The 20,599-nt window shown below is 37.0% G+C and overlaps 1 protein-coding gene across 10 annotated transcripts in view; it reads right to left on the minus strand.

Annotated features, from left to right (window-relative positions):
• The window catches only part of KIAA1328 (KIAA1328 ortholog), a 171,986-nt gene that overhangs the window by 57,460 nt on the left and 93,927 nt on the right, over positions 1 to 20,599 (minus strand). For all 10 annotated transcript variants that reach the window (XM_072948983.1, XM_072948984.1, XM_072948982.1 and 7 more), the window contains 2 exons: positions 19,044 to 19,717; positions 17,042 to 17,149 (listed from right to left, as the gene is read on the minus strand). In XM_072948983.1, the coding sequence (XP_072805084.1) occupies positions 17,042 to 17,149; positions 19,044 to 19,717 (782 nt within the window). The remainder of the gene's footprint in view (positions 1 to 17,041; positions 17,150 to 19,043; positions 19,718 to 20,599) is intronic.

A 20,599-nucleotide genomic window follows, 5' to 3' on the forward strand; every position in this document is an offset into this window, starting at 1 on the left:
TTAGAGCAGCCAGCTCTGAGCTATAAAATTGCAGTTTTATTATGGTTTCTATGGGCCATGCCCTGGCACCCATTTGACCCAGAACCCTCCAACAGTATGAAAAGCCGCAGAGTATAAGGATAAAATGAAAGCCTTTAATTACCCCAGTGTGACTGCTTTAAAGGAAATCAATCCTGTACCTTAATGTTAATAGTTACATATAATTTACACAAAGACAGTCCTTTGCATGTTTTTCTCATATAGCGTTTGTTGCTCTCGGCTTTACTGTATAGTTACCAAATGAACCACAGTTTTAAAATTCTGCTAACATTTAAAATCGGTCTGTGTTGACTTGCATGGTTTTGCAAAATGGCTTCTGTGCCGCATGTTCCATCAAAAACCTCACTGCTAGGTGTCACGCTGAATTGCTTGTTAGAGAGATGTGAGAGGTAGGAGCAGAGAGTTGCTAAGTATGAATATATAATAACCACTTGGCCATGAAAAACAAATCATGACAGCTTATTATGTCTATCAAGTTCATTCATTTAGAGATGCAAGCTCCTTTTACATTGCTCAAAGCCTCTGAAAGCACCAAATCAAGGCATGAGGAACCATGGTTCAAAGGGCTGACTTCAGGTGACTCTCCTCAGCCACCTTTGGCACAAACCTGCTCTGGAGAGCAAAGGCAATGTTGAGACGACTGAATCTCCAGTGGCCATAAAAACCCCTAAGAATTATTTGCTGAGGACAATGACAATAGAGTTGTAATAAAATGTTTACTGAACATTAGTTGCATTATAGCAGGACATGTAAGAATTATAAAGTAATTCACACAAGAAGTACAACTTGCCCATAGAAAGGATTTTGTCTAGTTGGTTCCCAAATTAGACATCAGAATTTCCTGGGTGCTTTCTCAAAATACAGATTCCTGGGCGCCATCCACAGAAATTGTGACTTTATAGGTTGAGGATTAAATGTCCTTGGTTTCTTCTATTATTTCTTCTGTAATGTGGATTTCAGTTTCCATAGCTCCACGAAAGGACCAAATAGCATCTATCTATAAGATTCCCACTAAATACTGTTTTAGCTGCATCCCACACGTTTTTATATGGTGTACTTTCACCTTCATTCAGTTCTATATTTTCAATTTTAACTGTAGAGTCAGCTTGCTCTACAAAATCATCTACATTTTCACCAGATACGCATTTTGTCATTTTCCCTGCAGCCCTACATGCATGGGTGTTAGCACTCTTTAATTTTTGCCAATATGAAGAATGAGAAGTGACAACTGACTGCTTTTTGCTTGATGAGTAAGAAGCCAATCATGTAAGAAGCTAGGGATAAACCATTTCAGGCAGAAAAAAACTGCAAGTACAAAGGGACGGGAGTGAAAATCAGCTTAGCTATTCCTTATTTGAGGAACTGAAAAGCCACGGTGGCTGGAGTGTCCTGAGCAGAGTGACAGCCATCCACAGTGAAGTCAGAGAGGTGGGCAAGGACCACATCACGGAGGGCCTTCACCACTGTAGGGCCTTGGAGAGTCTGGATTCATATTTCAAGTTTGATTGGAAGCCATTAGAGAGTTTTAAGCAGAGGATTGATGCAATGCTGACATACATTTTAAGACTGAAAGGCTGAAGGAGTTACAAGTAGAAACAGGAATATCAGTGAGCAGGCAACTGCCACGATCTGAGTGGAAATGGTGGTGGTGGAAATGGACTAGAGTAGAAATTGGGAATGGAGGAGAGATGGCAGAAAGTGAATCCTTTTGGAAGTAGGGTTAACAGGACTTACTAATGAACTAGACACGGAGGGTGAGGGAGGAGTTGAAATAAGTCCAAGTGGTTTATGCAGTTTTTGATCTGAGCAGCAGGGCGCAAATCTGTTCGAGATGGGTAAGAAGAAAGGTGTAGGTCTGTGTTTTCCAAGCACCTTTTCTTCGTCACCTTAGCGGTATTCTGTAGGAGAGAGTGGTAACCATGTATTTGATCTGATTTCTTAGATCATAAATCATCTTAGAAATAAGAGTCATGTCCAGAATTAATGTCCAGTTCACTGGCATATAATATGCAGAATCTGTTGCTTTAAAAAAATATTGTATGAAGTGTACCCATTGTTAGCCTCCTGGCACCTCCATGGTTTTCCACAGAGCCCCATGTTCAGCGGCCTTATCTATGGGAATTTTTACTGCCCTGAAATGTATATAAACTGAGCTGGAGAAGTTGAATTTATATATCCCTATTCAAGTATGTATGTATATATGTACATGTACACATATACATGCGTGTGTGTGTGTATATATATAAAATAAACTTCTCTATCTTTTGCTTCAGTTTTCATGTACCAACGGTTCTACTCTTTCTAGATCAAAGATCATTCATCTTGAGAAGAAAAATAATTGGATAGTGTTTCATTCTCTCTGCCACATGTTAACACATCATAGGCCCTAAATAATAAGCCTATCCTTGGTCGGCCCTTAATCCTTTAAACAAAATCAAATCAACTATTTCAGTCATCCGTGACATGTTTTAAAACCCTAAACCTATTTTGGTCTTTAGTACATTTGACAGTATTCTTACTGATCTTTGAAATCCTTTTTAAACCTACCCTTAGACATATCTTTTTATTTTTACGGCCATAATCTAAAGAATCGTCTCTTCGTTCCTCAACTAATTTATGTTTGCATGGTCAGAATTACACTTTTGATAGTTTCCCAGCTCTTTTGACTCATTCTTTTGAATCTCAGATCAGAAGATCATGCTTCTTTTTTCTCTGCCTTTCTTAAGTTTTGGTTACACATCTAATTATGATCAATTTTTCATTTGTCAAAAGCAGGCTGAATATGTCAACTCTGCTGGTTGCCTGCATCTCCTTTTAGGATATGAAATGCTAACAACAGGCAGTCAAGACTTCTTAGAGTAGAATAAGATTTCCAGTGATCTTCTCTCTTTGATTTTACCCAACTGCTCTGCAGTATAACTACAATAAGTCAGAGTGCTTTTTCTCTTAAATCTGACTACCATCCTATGAAGTTTTCTTAAGAAACATTGGGGAAACAGAAGCTTAGCAAGATTAGATAATTTACCCATGTTCACACAACTTTTAAGTGGCAGAGCTGAGACTGGATCCCAGGCCTCCCTGCAGAGCTTGAGCTGTTACATCACCGCACTACATTGTCTTGTAATGATCCACTCCCACACTGACATACGTCAGTACCCAGTGTCCTGAGATCTGCCTTTCAAAAGGAAGTACAAACAAGTATTTCTAAAACCAGCTGGCCATGCAATACCACCAGACATTTTTCCTGTGTTTTCTGGGTTGGCTCTCCTTTTCTCTCAAGCTCTCCACTCTTAAACCTTCAATCTCACCCTCAGTTAGCCCTGTATCTTCCTCCCTTCCCCTACAGACTCAAGCAGATCATCTCACCTCCTGCTTCACAGGGAAAACTGACAATATCACATGGGAGCACCTTCAGCTACCTGCTAACTAACCTACAAATTTAAAAATACTGTTCTACCCACATGCCCTCCTGTTAGAATGGGTAAAGTCTCCCTTCTCTTGCCTAAAGGTAATTCTCTTACCTGTGATTCAGATTCCAGTTCCTGTACTGCTGGGATCACATTCCACTGATAACCCTTCTCTCCTGGACTTTCAGACTCTTCATCTTTACCTCCTCCTAACCACCTACACTGGAATGTCTCCGTTTCTTCCCTGGCTTAACAAAACCCTCCTTTGTCTCTGCACATTCGCTTGTAGCCATGCTCCTTGCCTCTTCTTCCCTTCATGGCTGAGTCCCTTTCATTACCATTTCCTCACCTTTCACTCAATCCAAAGCCCAACATCTTCCATCCCCACCGTCTCCGGGGCTCAGTCCAGTGACTTAACCACACTTGCTCTTTCAGTAGGATTCAAAGGTCATCAATCTCTTCTTGAAACACTTTCTTCCCTTGACTTTTACCATGTCATTTTCTCTTGGATTTCCACCAGTCTCTCTCACTGCTAGTCTCAGTCGCCTCTTCCTTTACCTGTTCCTAAAACATTGCTATTTGGGGGTGCTGTTTTAGCCTCATGTTATAACATATAAATGCATTCAAATTTTAAATGTTTAAAAAACAGTGTGCTAACCAAACACTGTCTGCAGGCTTGATTCAGCCCGGAGGCCACCAGTTCCTTTATACATATAATGGAATACTACTCAGCCATAAAAAGAATCAAATTTGCCATTTGCAACAACTTGGATGGACTTTGAGGGTATTAGGCTAAATGAAGTAAGTCATACAGAGAAAGACAAATACTGTATGATATCATTTATATGTGGAATCTAAAAATACAACAAACTAGTGAATATAACAAAAAAGGAACAGAATCACAGATACAGAGAACAAATTAGTGGTTACCAGTGGGGAGAGGGAGAGGGAGAGAGGCAAAATAGGGGTAAGGGATTAAGAGGTACAAACTACTATGTATAAAATAAGCTACAGGGATATACTGTGCAACACAGGGAATGCAGCAAATATTTTATAACAACTGTAAATGGAGCATAACCTTTAAAAATTGTGAATCACTATATTGTATACCCATAACTTATACAATATTGTATATCAACTATGATTCAATTAAAAAAGAATAAATTTTAAAAATCCCCATGGGAAAGCCAAGGTGAGACATACCAGCTATCTGCCTCATGTTAAAAAAAAAAAGGAGTATAAACATATTGCTGCCTTCCAATTCTAAAACATACAATTTAACTTTTTTAAAAAGCACAATTTCTATTGTATAAGTATGGTAGAACAGAGTTTGTTTTTCCTCTTTTATATTGTCATATTTTCCTACTTGCCACCTACATGACAGTGCTTTTCCCCTCTTAAGCTAGAAATTTCTAAAATCTACGTGCTTGCTCAGAATCTCACACTTTCAGATTCCTTTTATAGTAGCTTTTTCTTTTTTTTTTGCTGGAAACTCATCAGACTTTCTAATGAGGCGCCTTTGTTGTTCCAGGATATCCTACATAGCGTTTACTCATCATGTCTCCTTAGTTTCCTTTTGCCTGTGACAGGTGATCAGAATTTCATGACTTTACCTGATCGGTTTTGAGTACAAATGGTCAGGTATTTTGTACAACGTTCCTCAATTTGGATTTGTCTGTTTTTTCCCCCCATGATGAGTATGACGTTGTTAGAGTTTGGGAAGAAAACTGCAGAAGTGAAGTTCCCTCCTGATGACAGCATATCAGGGGTTACATGATATCAACAAGACTATTCACTGGTGATATCAGCTTTGATAATTTGATTAAGGTAGTGTTCACCATATTTCTCCACTGTAAAGTATGGTTTTCCCCTTTTCTAAGATATACAGTTGTATTGTGAAGGCATTTTGTAGATGTGATTAAAATCCATAACCTCTTAGGTAATCTGGATGGGCCTGAATCAACTTCTTGAGAAGTCTTCAAAGCAGGACCAAAGCTTCCCCGAAAAAGAAAAAACAAAATCCCCGCTGTGGACAGCAGTTCAGCCCTTACCTGAGATTTCCAGCCTGCCCTTCCTGACAGCCTGCCTTACGAACTTCAGATTTGCCTTAGCCAATTCCTTGTAAAACATCTCACAATATATATCTCCTACTGGTTCTGTTTCTCCGGTTGACCCTGACTAATACAATCCTTCACCACGCCATGTGATACAGCAGAGAGAGACTCTCTTTCCATCAAATAGCCAAGGGCTCAGATTCAAGGTTAAAAGATTAAGGCTTGCACACACTATTTACCAAAGGAGAAGATGCCAAATAGCAGAAGCAACACAGAAATCAATCCTCTTCACCACAGGAGCAATGTGCAAAACAAATGAGTTGAGTTTAGTATAAAATTTTCTCTGTAGGATTATCAAAAATTAGCACTGTTTCATATGTAATAGCTGATTCTTCTGAGACAGACATCCACCAACAGCAGGCCACCACCGGGTAATCAAGACCACAACCATATCCTCAGCCAATTTATGATCAAAATGTATGCTCAGAAACACAGTCATTATTTTTTTTCCATCTTGCCTTCAAATAACACCCCAGTTACCCTATCTACCCAGGAAGTTCCTACACACACACTTCTACAAATAAAAGACTGCACTTGTGGTTTTAAACTTTGTGTTTATATGTGCTTGTCCTGTGTGTATTCAATTGTCCTGAATCCAAACATCAACTTTTAAATTATACCTAGGCAGTTAGAAAAGCCAATTGAAGCCATTGTTAATTAAAAATAAAAAACTTTTATGGCATCTAAAAATTTTATATCCATTCAGGGAGAACTCTTGGGACTTCCGAAAACAAGAATAAATAAATTGACCTAATTATCACTAGTCTTAATCTTGCTGCCTCCACTCTTTTACAAGCATATAAAAGACTTATACGCCAGTGTGATGTTTTTGGTAAAATGCTTCTGGCTTCCATCCATTTTGTTTTAGCTCTTAACTCCCTCTTCCCACTGCAAAATATCTTATATGCAAATACTTCGGTTGTATAAATGAAACACAGTAGTATGTTTATAGAACCCTTTCATAGAAAAATCTTATGTACTTGTAGAAAGAAAGAAGGAATCAAGACTGGTACATTTTAATCAGTCAGGTCATAATAGCCAGAAACAGTCCTTTGGATTCTACCAATATTTGATATGATAATTAAATCTGCAGTTGGAGGCTTCAGATTAATCTCTCTTTACTGGGGCTTACGAAAAAAATGCTAAAAAATAAATGACACTTTTAAACCAGCTGACATCTCCAACACTACTGTTTTTCTTTATCTCCTGGGAAACAGTGTTCACTATCCAAGATGCCACCTCTGTTTCATGTTGTGATAAGAACTCATGTTTCAGATTGGAACAGGATAGGCAGTGACTGTCTAAAAAGAAATCAAACTGGCCTTATTCCAAATAAATCTGGGAATGGGGTTATCAAAGCAAGTTGACTCCTGAGGCAATGAAACTTCCAATTCCCCATCCCACTAATATTGTTGGCTGGGGGGGAGTTATTTTCACGAAGATCTGTGTAAGTACGTTAGAGCAAAGGGTGAAAACCACCACCATTTTATTCATTTGTGTGCAGCAGATAAAGCACAAATGTTTATATGATTTATTACCCAACTCTTTGTATTTAACCAGTGGTAGCAGCAATGTTCTTCAGGAACTTTCCCTAACTTCTATAGGGGTGTTCTCTATCCTCCACACTCATGCACATATACACGAGGCCCTGGCGAAGTGCTATGCAGCCAAATAATCCAACACCCTGAACATCTGTGAACTGCCATGCTAGAAAATCTTTGTGCCACAAATTTGTTACCTACTAGGATGACAGATGTGATGAAAAAATTATCCAGAGCCCAGGACATGTAGATACTGCGCATGAAGAAGCTAATTCTAAGGATGCGCTACACCTATACACAAGGGGCGGAAGTCTGTCTCTTCCTATCTGAGTGCCATCAACCTGCCGAGTAACAAAGCACATGTAGACAATAGCGTGGGAGAACTCTAAGTAGTCTTACATTCCAGTCTATCAGCTATTGTTCTCAGTGGGGCAGAGAGGTAGAGAAAGGAGGTGCCGTAGTATGGAAGTTAAAAAGGAAGCTTTGCTCTTAAAGGCTATGTAAGGTCATGCCTTGGCAGGGACATGCCTTGCACAGAACAGGTACAAGACTGGGGATGTGCTTCCATCTCTCTGAATGCTTAAAATTAAGAAAATGGAAAATTTCATGTAATAAATTATATATTTATCACCAATTTATCTTTTAAAAATTGTTGGTTATGTATAGCTTTTAAAAATCAAATTATCACTCCAGGACATAGGTCTCATAAATAGGATTTGAATAGTATTTGCTCCTACTTGATTTATCATTGTATTTGTTAGGAATACAGAATGAGATGTCATCTTGGAGAATTAAGTTTTAAAAAGCAATTCCCAACTAGAGGAAGGAGTGTGTCGGCAGAAAAATCTTGAGGAGGAAGAGAGAAAGGCTGGTGCAGTCTGAAAGTGAGGGAAGCTTTCTGTACCATTTCTTTTGCTCTTAGTTACATTCATTTTGAATACTGAAAAATTTTAAAGTTTTAGTGAGATAAATTTATATATACCATAAAATTCACCCATTTAAATGGACTCATAGTAAGTTTAGTAACCGCACTAAGTAAGTGCAACCATCACTGCAATCTAATTTTGTAACAGTTCCAACATCGCCCCAGAAAAACCTCATGCTTATTTGCAGTTGCTCCCCATTCCCACCTCCTGCACTAGGCAATCACTGATTTATATTCTTTATCTATAGACTTGCCTTTTCTGGACATTCCATATAAATGGAAAGACATGATCCATGGTGTTATGAAGACCTTCTTTCAGTTAGTGTATTTTCAAGGTTAATTCATGTTGGAGAATGTATTAGAACCTTGTTCCTTTTTACCTCCAAATATCCCATTGTATGGCTATATGACATTTGTTTATCTATCCACCAGTTGCCGGACACTTGACTTGTTTTTTAGTTTTTGGCTATTCTGAATCATGCAGCTGTGAGCAGTCACAGAGAAATCTTTATGTGGATGTATGTTACCTGGGAGTGGAATTGTTGGATCATTTGTTATTTTCAAGTAATGATTTTTACATTTATCAAAAAGATAAAGGTTTTAAAAAGATTAAAATATAGGTCTAGAAGAAAGTACTGAAAAGGAAACAGATTTTTATATTACAGCTCAAAAAAATTGAGAGGATAGGAAGATCCCCATCTAATCTCTGAAAATTTCTATATTATCAAAGCTACGTAACATTCAACAGATAGCAAACATTTTTCTCGTTTTACTTTAGTGATACTTCCCACTGCGATGTCTCTGAGCCTACTTTACAACTTTCCTGATGATGTCTAGTGTGTCTCAGATAGACAGCAGTGATCCCCACCCCCCGTTAGTCAGTCATGTTGTTAACGCTGAAAAGCGAAATTGGAGAAATGTTCTCTTTTTGCCTGAGCAATTCTTCAGGCCAAAAGGTTATCTGTGAGTTACAGAGAACAAGGAAGAGAAGTTAGAAGGTAGGGGAAGATGACAGAAGGAGAGTTGCTATGCCACTTCTCACTGATAGCTAAAAATAATTATAAAATGATATGCCAAATTGACCCCCAAAGTGGCTCCAGCAATTTGCACTCCTCCCAGCGGTGTATCCAAGGACCTGTTTCCCCACAGCCTTGTTAACACTTGACATTATTAAACTTTTCACTTTTGCCAATTTATTGATTTAAAATCAATTGAAGTTGATTTTAAAATGTTATCTTTTCTTTGTTTTTAATTTTCATTTTCCCAGGATTAGGTGTGAGAAGACTTTACGTCTGTATTGGCTGTTTGGGTTTACTCTTCTGAGTTGACTATTTGGGGCAGCTTACCTTATCGATCTGAGGGAATTTCTATATTGCATATATTATAGATGCAAGACTTCTCGTTCATCATCTTTTGATGACTTCCTACACCTTCCCTTGGGGCTATTCCAAGTCTCTCCATCCTCCTACCAGATGCTGTCACCGTTCTCAGTGGATGATCTCCCTTCGTACTTTACTGAGAAGATCGAGATTTTAAAAAATCCATGCCACAAATATTTCATGAGCCTCTACTATATGCTGAAGATACAATCTTCATGACGCATAGAAATTGTATCATATGTAACATGATCGATGCACTCATGAAGCTTAAGGCTGGGTGTTGGTGCATGAAACTTCAGAGCACTGGAACAGGGAGCAATGGGTGACACGTGATTTTTACACAGGAGGGTCAGGAAAGCATCCTCGCAGAAGATGATACTTAAGGCTCTCGCCAAGAGAAGTTAATACTAGAAAGAGCGGGATTAAGAGTTAAAGGCAGTGTGTACTAGAAACTAAAAGAAGATCAAGGCCAATGTAGCAGGAACACAGGATGCAAGGATGAAAGTGCAGAGTCAAGGCAGTAAAACAAAAAGGGCCCTACAGGCCATGGTAAGACGTTCGAATTTTAAGTAAAATGGGGGTAGGGATCACTAGATGTTTAAGACAGAGAGTGGTACGAGATGAGGTAAGCAGAAGCCGGATCACACAGAACACTCTGAGACAGCCAAGGAGTTTAGATTTTATTCTCCTTGCATTGAGGTCTTTAAAGAGATTAAGGCAAGAAAGTAGACTGCTATTTTTGAATGATTTTTTTTCAGTTGCTGTGGAAAACGGATTGTAGGGGTGGGGGGGTAAGGACAGAAATAAAGCAGACCACTTAGGAACCCTCTGCAGAAGTCTGGGTTTGGACTGGTGTCAGGAGTGCATCCATTCTGGAGGTAGAAGAGGAACAAAAGAATGTACTTATGGATTGTTTGGGAGGGGAGAAGGAAGGAAGGGGAGAAATCAAGAACTTCTTTTTGACTTGAGTCGCTAGTATTAATTATTGAGATGGAGAAGACTGAGATGAGGTGAAAGTGGAGTGGTGGGTGGTGGAAAAAGGAAACAAGATTTCTGATTTCGCTTTGTGATCTGTGAGATGTCTGTTAGACAGTCCAGTGAAGTCTTGTGTGGACAAGATCTGTGGGTTTAATGACTGGAGGAAAGGTCAGGCCTGCAGAGATAAATCTCGGAATCATCAGCATAGGGATGATATTTACAGTCAAGGGCCTAAATAAGGTCATGCAGGGAGAATGTGTAGAAAGAAGAAAGAAGGTAATGGTCCAGGGACAGGCAGAGAAAGAGAAGCCAGCACAAATAACTAAGAAATCAGCAAGTGATTTGAATTGATCCCCAACCTCTTCTAAGACTACACTCCAATAATTATTCAACTTCTGCAATATCTTCCTTCGCTTGCCACTTCTCCAAGATTATAAAAATGTTTGTCACTTCTATCCTTAAAATTATACTCCCTCAACCATATTTCTTTCCAAAGTACTATTTCTGCCTTGTATCCTTTATTTTCATGACACTGCACCACCTGCTTCTTTGTCAACTTTTCAGTCACTTTTTCTTCTTTCAAATTCCTGCATTTCCTAAGGTTCTGTTCACATTTCTCTAAACTTTTTCTCAGAAATTAATATCCAGTTTCACAGATGCAACACCAGTGCAGATGAGTGCCAAATCTAAATCTCTAACTTCAATTTCTCTTCGGAAATTTAGATCCAAATTTCTACTAATATACTAGATGGCTTTTCCTGGAAATTCAACCTGTTTAATAATCATGAACTGTTAGAGATGGAAGAAACTCTTAGTAAAAATCCAGTTTAACTCTCATTTTCAAGCAAGGAGATAGGGGCGCAGAGCATCTTTAAAGCCACATGGCTAATTACTGGAAAGGCTAAAACCTGAAATTCTTGGTTCTTATTCCAATGGTCATCAAAATCAAATTAATCATCTTCACCACAAAATCAGTTCTTTTTCCTTACTTTTTTATTATTCCACTCACAAAGGTCCAAAATCTTTCACCTGGTATTTAAACCCTTTCATAATCTAACCTAATTTATTAGTTTAATCTTTGGTTTCATTTCCCCTGACTCTTCTGGTCAAACTAAAGCATACTTACTGCTGTGCCCCACACACACTGAGTGATTTTCTTCCTTTACTCAGACTGCCTCCATGCCTTCTCCCACCAGAAACACACACACACACACACACACACACACACTCACACAGATACTCCACAGACTTTCACAGCTCTATCCTGTGTTTTAGGACTTATCTTAAATATTCCCTCTTCCAAAAACCTTTTTCCTAATTTCTCTGTATTTCTTTTATAGCTCTTCTAGTCTTTATAGATGAAAAATATCTGTATATTTGCCTTACTCTACTACTAGAGTACTTGAAGGTAGGGGTTTCTTGTATTTCCTACAGTATTTAGCAAACCAGGTGTTTTTTTAAATAATAGATGTTTAATAAAACTTTTGTTGAATTGGTCATTATTATATGAAAATACAAAAACAGTCAGATTTTTAGAAGTCTGCAGAATTCCAAAACTACATTAATTCATCATAAGGGTCATCTTTGCATAGCCAAAAAACAAACAAACAAACTACAGAGCAAACCAGAGAATCTATAAGCAACCAGAATTGCTTGTGGCTTTCTAAGTCATTACCATCTTTCATGTGGCAGCTCTCTGCCAATGGTTCGGTTCAGCTGTGTTCTATTTGCTCTTATTTGTCATTAAGGCCTCACATACTATTTATTCTCATTCTATAGCATTTATGCAGAAAGGCAGCAATGTAAGCTCCCTTGACTATGATTTTTTCTCACAGATAATAGAAAATAAATTGCAATTAGATTTTGGTAATTGTATATAATTAACTCAAAATGAGCTGTTAATTATAAAAAAAAATGTTTTTCACTTCCTCATTATCTCATTTATTTTAGTTCCAAATTCTTAATGCCTCATTTGAGTAAGTTTAATATTTTAAATACACAGAGTGTTTTTAATACTAAGATAATTTAAATTTTCAAATAAAGAAAATTTAGCTTTAAATTAAATTTTATCTAGGGAGTTCTACTGGCAAAATCAAAGAGCTTGCAAGGTAGAAAGAAGGTCATTTTCCGTAACAATTCTTGATTATATTTTCTAAAGTCAGCAGACACTTTCACTTAAATAATTCTACAAAGGCTGCTCAAGGCTGTACGCTCTTCTCCCTTGACTCACCTCTGCCTCTTTCTGGGGTGAGAGGAGACAACATCATTTCCACAGTCAAATGAATCAAGGAGACAAAAAACTCATTGCCTATACTTCTTTTAATCTCACATTAGATGAAATAATTTAAGGGCTGTTGAGTGAGAATTCTTGGCTCCCCAGTGACTGTCAAACTTTGGAAGCAACTGCCAGAGTTTCTTCAAACTCTTGAACTGTACCTTAACATTTTAAAAGATCTATGATCTTGTCAAAGTCATATTGGGAAACAGTTTTTTTTGGAAGAAATGCATAGTCTTATCTGATTTTTTGGTTGTAATTATTTGAGTGTGGGACATGCATGCCAAGATTCACCTAAACTTTAAAGCACATCCATCTCTTAGACTGGAGCACTAGTTTTCAAAGCATTCAAGACACCTCTCTGAATAGCAGTGATGAAAACTTTCACAAATTTCAAACCTGGGTATGAATTGCTACAACCTTTCGGAAAAGTAAGTTGGCATGGATTATTACAATTTATAATTGTAATTTAGATAAAATAACCTTATGTAAAAACAGCCTTTGACTTAGCAATTTCATTTCTGGAAATTTATACTAAAAAAAATAAAAGTACCAGAACACAAGAATGTAAGTACAGTCGTGTTTACTATAGCATTCTGTGTAGTGGTAAAGAACTTGAAACAATGTGAATGTCTGACAATAAGAGTGCTAAGTTATGGCGTATGTAGGAACCATGGATTACCATCCATTTATAAGAAATAAGTTAGTATCTGTATTAGCTTTCTATTGCCACTATAACAAATCAAACTGCACCAAACTTCTTAATGGTAACACCAGAAACTAGAAGATAATGGAACATAACCTTCAGTCTCTTCGGAGAAAAAGTAATTATGAACCAAGAATTCTATCTGCAGCTAAACTATATATTAAATGTGAAGATGGATGTAAAACACTTTCCAGAGGTATGAAGTCTCAAAAAATTGTTGCCTCTGTACTCCATGTCAGTGAGCTATTGAAGGACATGGTTCAGGAAGATGAGTATAAACCAAAAACAGGACATGTGATCCAGCAAAAGAGGAAGATAGCACAGAAAAGGAAAGAAAATTGCCAGGACGATGGGTAAGGAAAATTTCAGGATGAAATTCGTAGACAGCAAGCTTAGAGAATTACCAGTTCAGACTAGAGCAGAATTACGGAAGGCTCCAAAAAGGATATTTCTTAAAAAATGAAGAGTTATGATGGAGTAACTGACGTGTCTGGACACATTCAGACAGTCATACTTGCTGGGTGTGTTTGAGAATGAAAAGACATGAGAAGGTAAGTTGCATGAGGCTGAAAACTTTGGTGTTTTGTATACTGCTATATTCCCCGCAAAGTCTGGAAAGCCCCTAGCACATGGTAGGAAACTTTATAAATATCTGAATGAGTTAATGAATGAATGAGTACATGTAAAATTAAGTAAGGCATTTATAAATTCAAGAGAAGATAATTTGTTATATAAAAATTAAATTTAATAACTGTACAGTACATAGCTCAGCTGTGTAGAAAATATTTACAGTTCTATTGTAAACAAATTGTGACATAACTATATTGAGAGAACAGAGGATGGAAGAAAGGAGAAAGCATGTGTGTGGGTGTGTATGTTAGAGAGAGAGGGGAAGAGGGAGAAGGAGAGGGAAGAAGGAGAGAAAAGGGAGAAAAAAGAGAGCACATGGATGGTCGTCTGTGACAGCTGTATTATCTTTCATAGCAGAAAGTCAATACCTAATGCCTACTTAAATGTGATATTTAGAAATATGGATATAAATACTACAAGGAACAGATTTAAAAACAACTCAAACAGTCAAAACTTTTCTCTCTAAAGAGTATAAACTGGGAGCAGGAAGGAGTTGTAGTGGATGCCACTATCTTTGCATAAGACTTGTGGAACTAATTGACTTCCTAAAACTATGAATATGGTTGATTTCAATAGTAATAGAGTCGAATTATCGTAAATCACAAAAAGACACATACTGTATGACTGTACTTCTGGGAGGTATATAGAGTAATCAACATTATAGAAACAAAGTATAATGGTGGTTCCCAGGGGCTGGGGGTAAGGGGTAGTTATTAATAGGCACAGAGTTTCAGTTTTGAAAGATAAAAAAACAAATTCTGGAGATTGGTCACATAGTACTGTAAATACATATAATATTATTGAAACGTACACATTAAAAATGGTTGGGATGGTAAATTTTATCACAATAAATTATGGCAAAATTGTGCTAAAATAAGAATCTTTGAGTTCTGCTCCTGATGATGGCTGAGTAGCTCCGAAAGAACCAAATCTCCTGCAGGTAATAATCATAAACTCTGGGAGGAAAAAGATAACTCAAACGCACTGAAGAGTGATCAAAAGCAAGCAGAAACTGTAAGAGGATCAGCATTTGAAAGAAGACAGTGGCACTGGGAGAAATGCCTTTTTTTTTTTTAATGGCTTTTAGCTGAAGGCAGGATTAAATAATCAGAGGACAGAGTCTAGGCTCACTAGAGCATCTGAAAAATGAAAAATCTTGAAGAGGAGAGAGAAAGCGTGAAAGCCTCAAATTCTGTGTAACAACGCTGTGAGTTCTGGCTGACCCCTGAACTATATACATGAACAGGGCAGACTCAAGCATCACAATTAAAGCTAAAATAATTCAACAGTGATTATCACTGCCCACTTACTCCAGGGAGATAGAACTTGGAATCTGAGTTCAGTTAAATTAACTGCCCACGAGCACACAAAAAATTAACATTGTTCAGAGAAATACAGGCCTAACTTGAAGACACTGTGGGTTCAGTTCCAGACCCCCACAATAAGGGGAATATTGCAAAAAAGGGAGTCACACAAATGTTTTGGTTTCCCAGTGCATATAAAAGTTATGTTTACGCTAGACTGTAGTCTGTTAAGTGTGCAGTAGTGTTATGTCTAAAAAAATAAATACCTTAATTAAAAATATTTTATCACTAAAAAATGCTAACCATTATCTGAGCCTTCATCAACTCATAATCTTTTTGTAAGAGTAAAATCAAAGATCACTGACCACCTAACAAATGTGAAAATGATGATGATGATGACAATGATGATGATACCAATAACGTTAGAAATGTTGCAAGAATTGGCAAAATGTGACAGAAACACAAAATGAGCAAATGTTGTTGGAAAAATGGTGCCAAGAGACTTGCTTAATAACATGGTTGCCACAAACCTTCAATATGTAAAAGACACAATTATATGTGAAGTATGATAAAGTGAAGCATAATAAAAAGAGGTATGCCTGTATAACTGAGTTATTCACAATGACCAGGAAATAATCCAAAATTACTAGACATACAAAGAAACAGGAGAACATGACCAATAATGAAAAGAAAACTTAATCAACAGAGATAAACCTCAAGTTAAACCAGGTGTTAGAATTAGCAGACAAGGATTTTAAAGAAAAGTAAATAGAAAATTTCAGCAGAGAAACAGATACTATAACAAAGACCCAAATGGAAAATCTAAAACCAAAAAATCCAATATCTGAAATTAAAAAAAAAATCACTGTATGAGCTTATTAACAACAGATTGGAAATAGCAGAAAAGTTGATGACTTTGAGGACAGATCAACAGAAGTCATCCAATATAAAGAATGGAGAAAAAAGATTTTAAAAGATTAGCAGAGTGAGGGACCTCAGGGACAATAGCTAAAGATCTAATATATATGTAAACAAAGTTCCAAAAGAAGAATGAAGAGAATAGGGGAAAACATATATTTGAAAAAGTACTGGCCAAAAATCCTTTATATTTCATGAAAACAGAATTCTCAAACATTGGTTTTAGGGGGGTGTAAACTGATCTGACTTTTATGGAAAGCAACTTGGCAATGTGAATTAAAGATCTTAAAAGGATTCATATGCATTTTAAGCTAGTAATTCCCCTTACAGGAATCTATACCTAGGAAATAAGTAGAGATAAAGTAAAAAATGTATTTAAAGAAATTTTTCTCGAAGAATAATTTGTAATAGTAAAACTGTATATTATCCCATAACAGACAAATATTGAGTAATACTTGTCAAACAATAAATATTTGTTGAATGAATGAATGAATATCAAGTTTTCATAACATAATGACATCATAAATTATAACACACTGAAAAAAGCAAAAATAAAATTCTGTATAAGCATAATTCCTATTGTAATATAGAATACATTATTATAAGAGATAGAAAGGGGGAAGAGGCTCAAAGAACTGTCTCTGAACAGTAGGATTATGAATGATTTTTATCTATTTCATTACATTTTTCTATATTTTTAAGAATTTTATAATGTGAATATATTTACTTATATGATCAGAAAACTGGATTCATCAATATGAAGCTATAAATATATACCAAGCATATCCTTAATACCTGTGTCATACATATTTTGCTCAAGTTTACCTTGGTCCAGTGTCACTCTCATTCATATCCAGGTTGAGCTCTTGGAGTTTACTAATCTCTTTATGAGCAACCGGTTCTCTTGAATTAAAAACAGCTTGAGTTCTTAACCTGCAAAAATAAATTTAGACATAGAAATAGAACAAGTAATCCTAGAATTTATATGGTACCACAAAAGATCCCAGATAGCTAAATCTTGAGAAGGAAGAACAAAGTTGGAAGCATTACACTCTTTGATTTCAAACTATATTGCAAAATTACAGTAATCAAAACAGTACTGGCATACAATTCAACACACGAAAAACAAACCACCAGGTTAAAAAAGTAGGCAGAGGATCTGAATAGACATTTGTTCAAAGACATATAGATGGCCAACAGGCACATGAAAAGATGCTCAATGTCACTAATCATCAAGGAAATGCAAATCAAACCACAGTGAGATACCTCACACCTGTCAGAATCGCTATTATCAAAAAGACAATAAATAACAAGTGTTGGCAAGGATATGCAGAAAAGGGAACATGTGTGCACTTCTGGTGGGAATGTATATTAGTGCTGCTTTTTATAATGGCTGTACCACTCTATATTCCCACCAAGAACGTACAGGGATTCCCATTGCTCCATATCCTCCCCAACACTTGTTGTTTCTTGTCTTTTTGATAAAAACCATTCTAACAGGTCTGAGGTGATATCTCATTGTGGTTTTGATTTACATGCTTTGTTTTAAATTACCTGATGATTAGTGATGTTGAGCATCTTTTCAAGTACCTGTTGGTCATCTGTGTTTTCTTTGGAAAAATGTCTACCAGGATAAAAATTTAAAAAATCAAACTTTATCAAAATTAAAAACTTTTGCTCTGTGAAGGATCCTTTTAAGAGACTGAAAAGACAAGCTATAGATGGGAAAAAAATACTTGCAATCTGACAAAGGGCTTATATCTAGAGTATATAAAGAACTCTTAAAATTCAACAGTAAAACAACTCAAACAATCCAATTAGATATGGCAAAAGGTATTAATGACACAATTTACCCAAAAGGATGGAAGGAGGGCAAACAAGCAAATGAAAAGTTATTCAATATCACTAGCGATTAGGAAAATGCAAACTAAAGACCACAGTGAAATATCACTTCACACAGATTAGAGCCTGTCAAATAAAAATTTGTGACAATACCAAATGCCAGTAAGGATGTGGAGAAACGCTCTCTCATACGTTACTGGTAGAAGAGTATTTTAAACTAAATGTGGTATAAGCTAAATATGATACCATATGATTTAGGAATCATGCTCCTAGCTTTCACTAGTAGAAATGAAAGCCCTTAGGCTACACAAAAACTTGCATAAAAATGTACATAGCAGCTCTGTTAGTAAAACAGACAAAACCTGAAAACAACCAAATTATCCTTTAATGGATAAATGGTTAAACAAGTCATGGTATATACAGACCATGGAATATTATTCAGAAGTCAAATGGTACAATATACGTGACAACCTAGGTGGATCTCAAGAGCATTGTGCTGAATGAGAAAAGCCAATAGCAAAATTTTGCACACTGTATAATTCCATTCATATAACATTCCCAAAATAACAAAATTATAGAAATAGACAACAGATTGGGGTCCTCAGGGGTTAAGGTGGTAGGGGCAGAGAGTGACTCTAACAGCGCAGTACAAAGGAATTCTTGGTGGTGCTGAAATAGTTCTGTATTTTGATTGTGGTGGTGGTTACACAAATCCACACATGTGATAGAAATGGCATAGAAATACACATACACACTGCACCAACGCTAATTTACTGGCTTTGATAATGTGTTATAGTTGCATAAAATGTCACTGGGAGAAACTGGGTGAAGGTTATATGGAACCTCTCTGTACTATTTTTGCAACTCCTGTCAATCTATTATTATTTTAAAATAAAATGCTTTTAAAAATCTCTATAAATATATGCATACATTTTTGCAAGTTCTCTAAGCTACAGGCACTGCTGGAAGGAAAGGCAGGACTCACCAATTGTAATCTAGTCGAGACTGATGAAGCTGCTGCTGTTTCAGGAGGAGTTTTGTCTCCTGCTGGGCCAGCAGATGCTGAAGGCGCTCCTTTTCAATTTCCAGCTCCATTTTCTGAAGCATAAGTTGCTGCCTTCTATCTTCTGAGAGTTGCTTTTTGATATCTGTTTCACTAGGCTGCAGCGCCCCGTGGCCACGCAACAGAGATGCCCAGGAAAGCCCACAACAACTGCATGATTCCAGATGAGTCTTGGAATATTGAGAGGCCACGTTTGTAGGATGGCTCTCTTGAATGTGATCTGCATTGTCAGCAAGTCTGTGACCACAGCACTGACTAGACGGGGCGGCCTTAAGGTGTTGGCATTCCCTCGTCCTCAGCTCCTCTGCTGCAGTTTTCTCTGTAGGGACTGCATCTACTAGCTTTCTTCCTGGGGATCCATAACTACACGTCGTGGTCTCTGATGGCACCTTGTCCACATCCTTTTTGGGATAATGAAGAGCTGCTGGTTTCAAAGAATTATTCCTAAACTCTGCAAGGGATTCTGAAGATAGGTCCTGATTTGCAGACTTAGGCCTTTGCTTGGTTTGATAGTAGGTTTGTGGTTTGGCTACACTCAGGTAGGAACCATCCAGTTCCAAAGACGAAGACCGGAGAGCGCTTCTCCTATTGGAACCCTAAAAGGAACCCCAAGATCACTTGTCAAATAAGAGCACAACAGAGGAGTTATTTCTTTTGGCTTTTCAGAAATCAGCGATATATGGTTATCAAGACAAAGCTGTGTTTTTGTCTTCTTAATTAATAAACAACAGTATTCACACAGCTAAACAGACATGTGCCACAAAGCTAAACTCATTTCCAAACAATCTACACTTCAGTAAATCCTGGAGGATGAGAAAAAGAAATGTTGCCACTCGCCACTTAAGCAAGATTTCAGGAGTTGCAAATAATGGAGATTACATAACATCAACTTTGAGAAGAAGAAAAACATTAAATGTTAACATCTTAAAATGTTTAATTTTGAATACTAAGCCAAGAAATCCATTCAGCCACCTTAAATACTCTTTGATTGGCCATTACACAGCATGAGATGTGATGTAGAACATTTCACCTTATACTGAATAGGATGTTACTTACTGCTAGAAATTTGATGAGTTTTTATAAATGTCTTTTCAACACACATATAAAACCAAGCGCTTTCAACAAAATATGATTCTAATCAAAAGCAGTTATTTAAATACAAAACACTGAATTTCAGCTATAAACATAAGTGATTTTTCAATTAAGCTGTTCAAGTGATTACAGTCTGATAGAACTCAGGCAGAAAGGAAGCAGTTGCAAATCACCTTTGACAGGCCAATAGAATGAGCTTTCCCAGCATTTTAGCCTCAAGCCTGTTCTATCAGGGAGAGCAAAACTTAGTTTATAGCAATGATTCTCAAGCTTAAGCATGTATCAGAGTCACCTGGGGGCTTGTTAAATGTGAACTGCTTGGCTTAATCCCCAGAGTTTCCAATTCAGTCACCCTAGAGCAGAGTCGGGGGTGCTGCATTTTTCAC

Source organism: Vicugna pacos, chromosome 24 (genome assembly GCF_048564905.1).
Source record: "Vicugna pacos chromosome 24, VicPac4, whole genome shotgun sequence".
NCBI lineage: Eukaryota > Metazoa > Chordata > Mammalia > Artiodactyla > Camelidae > Vicugna > Vicugna pacos.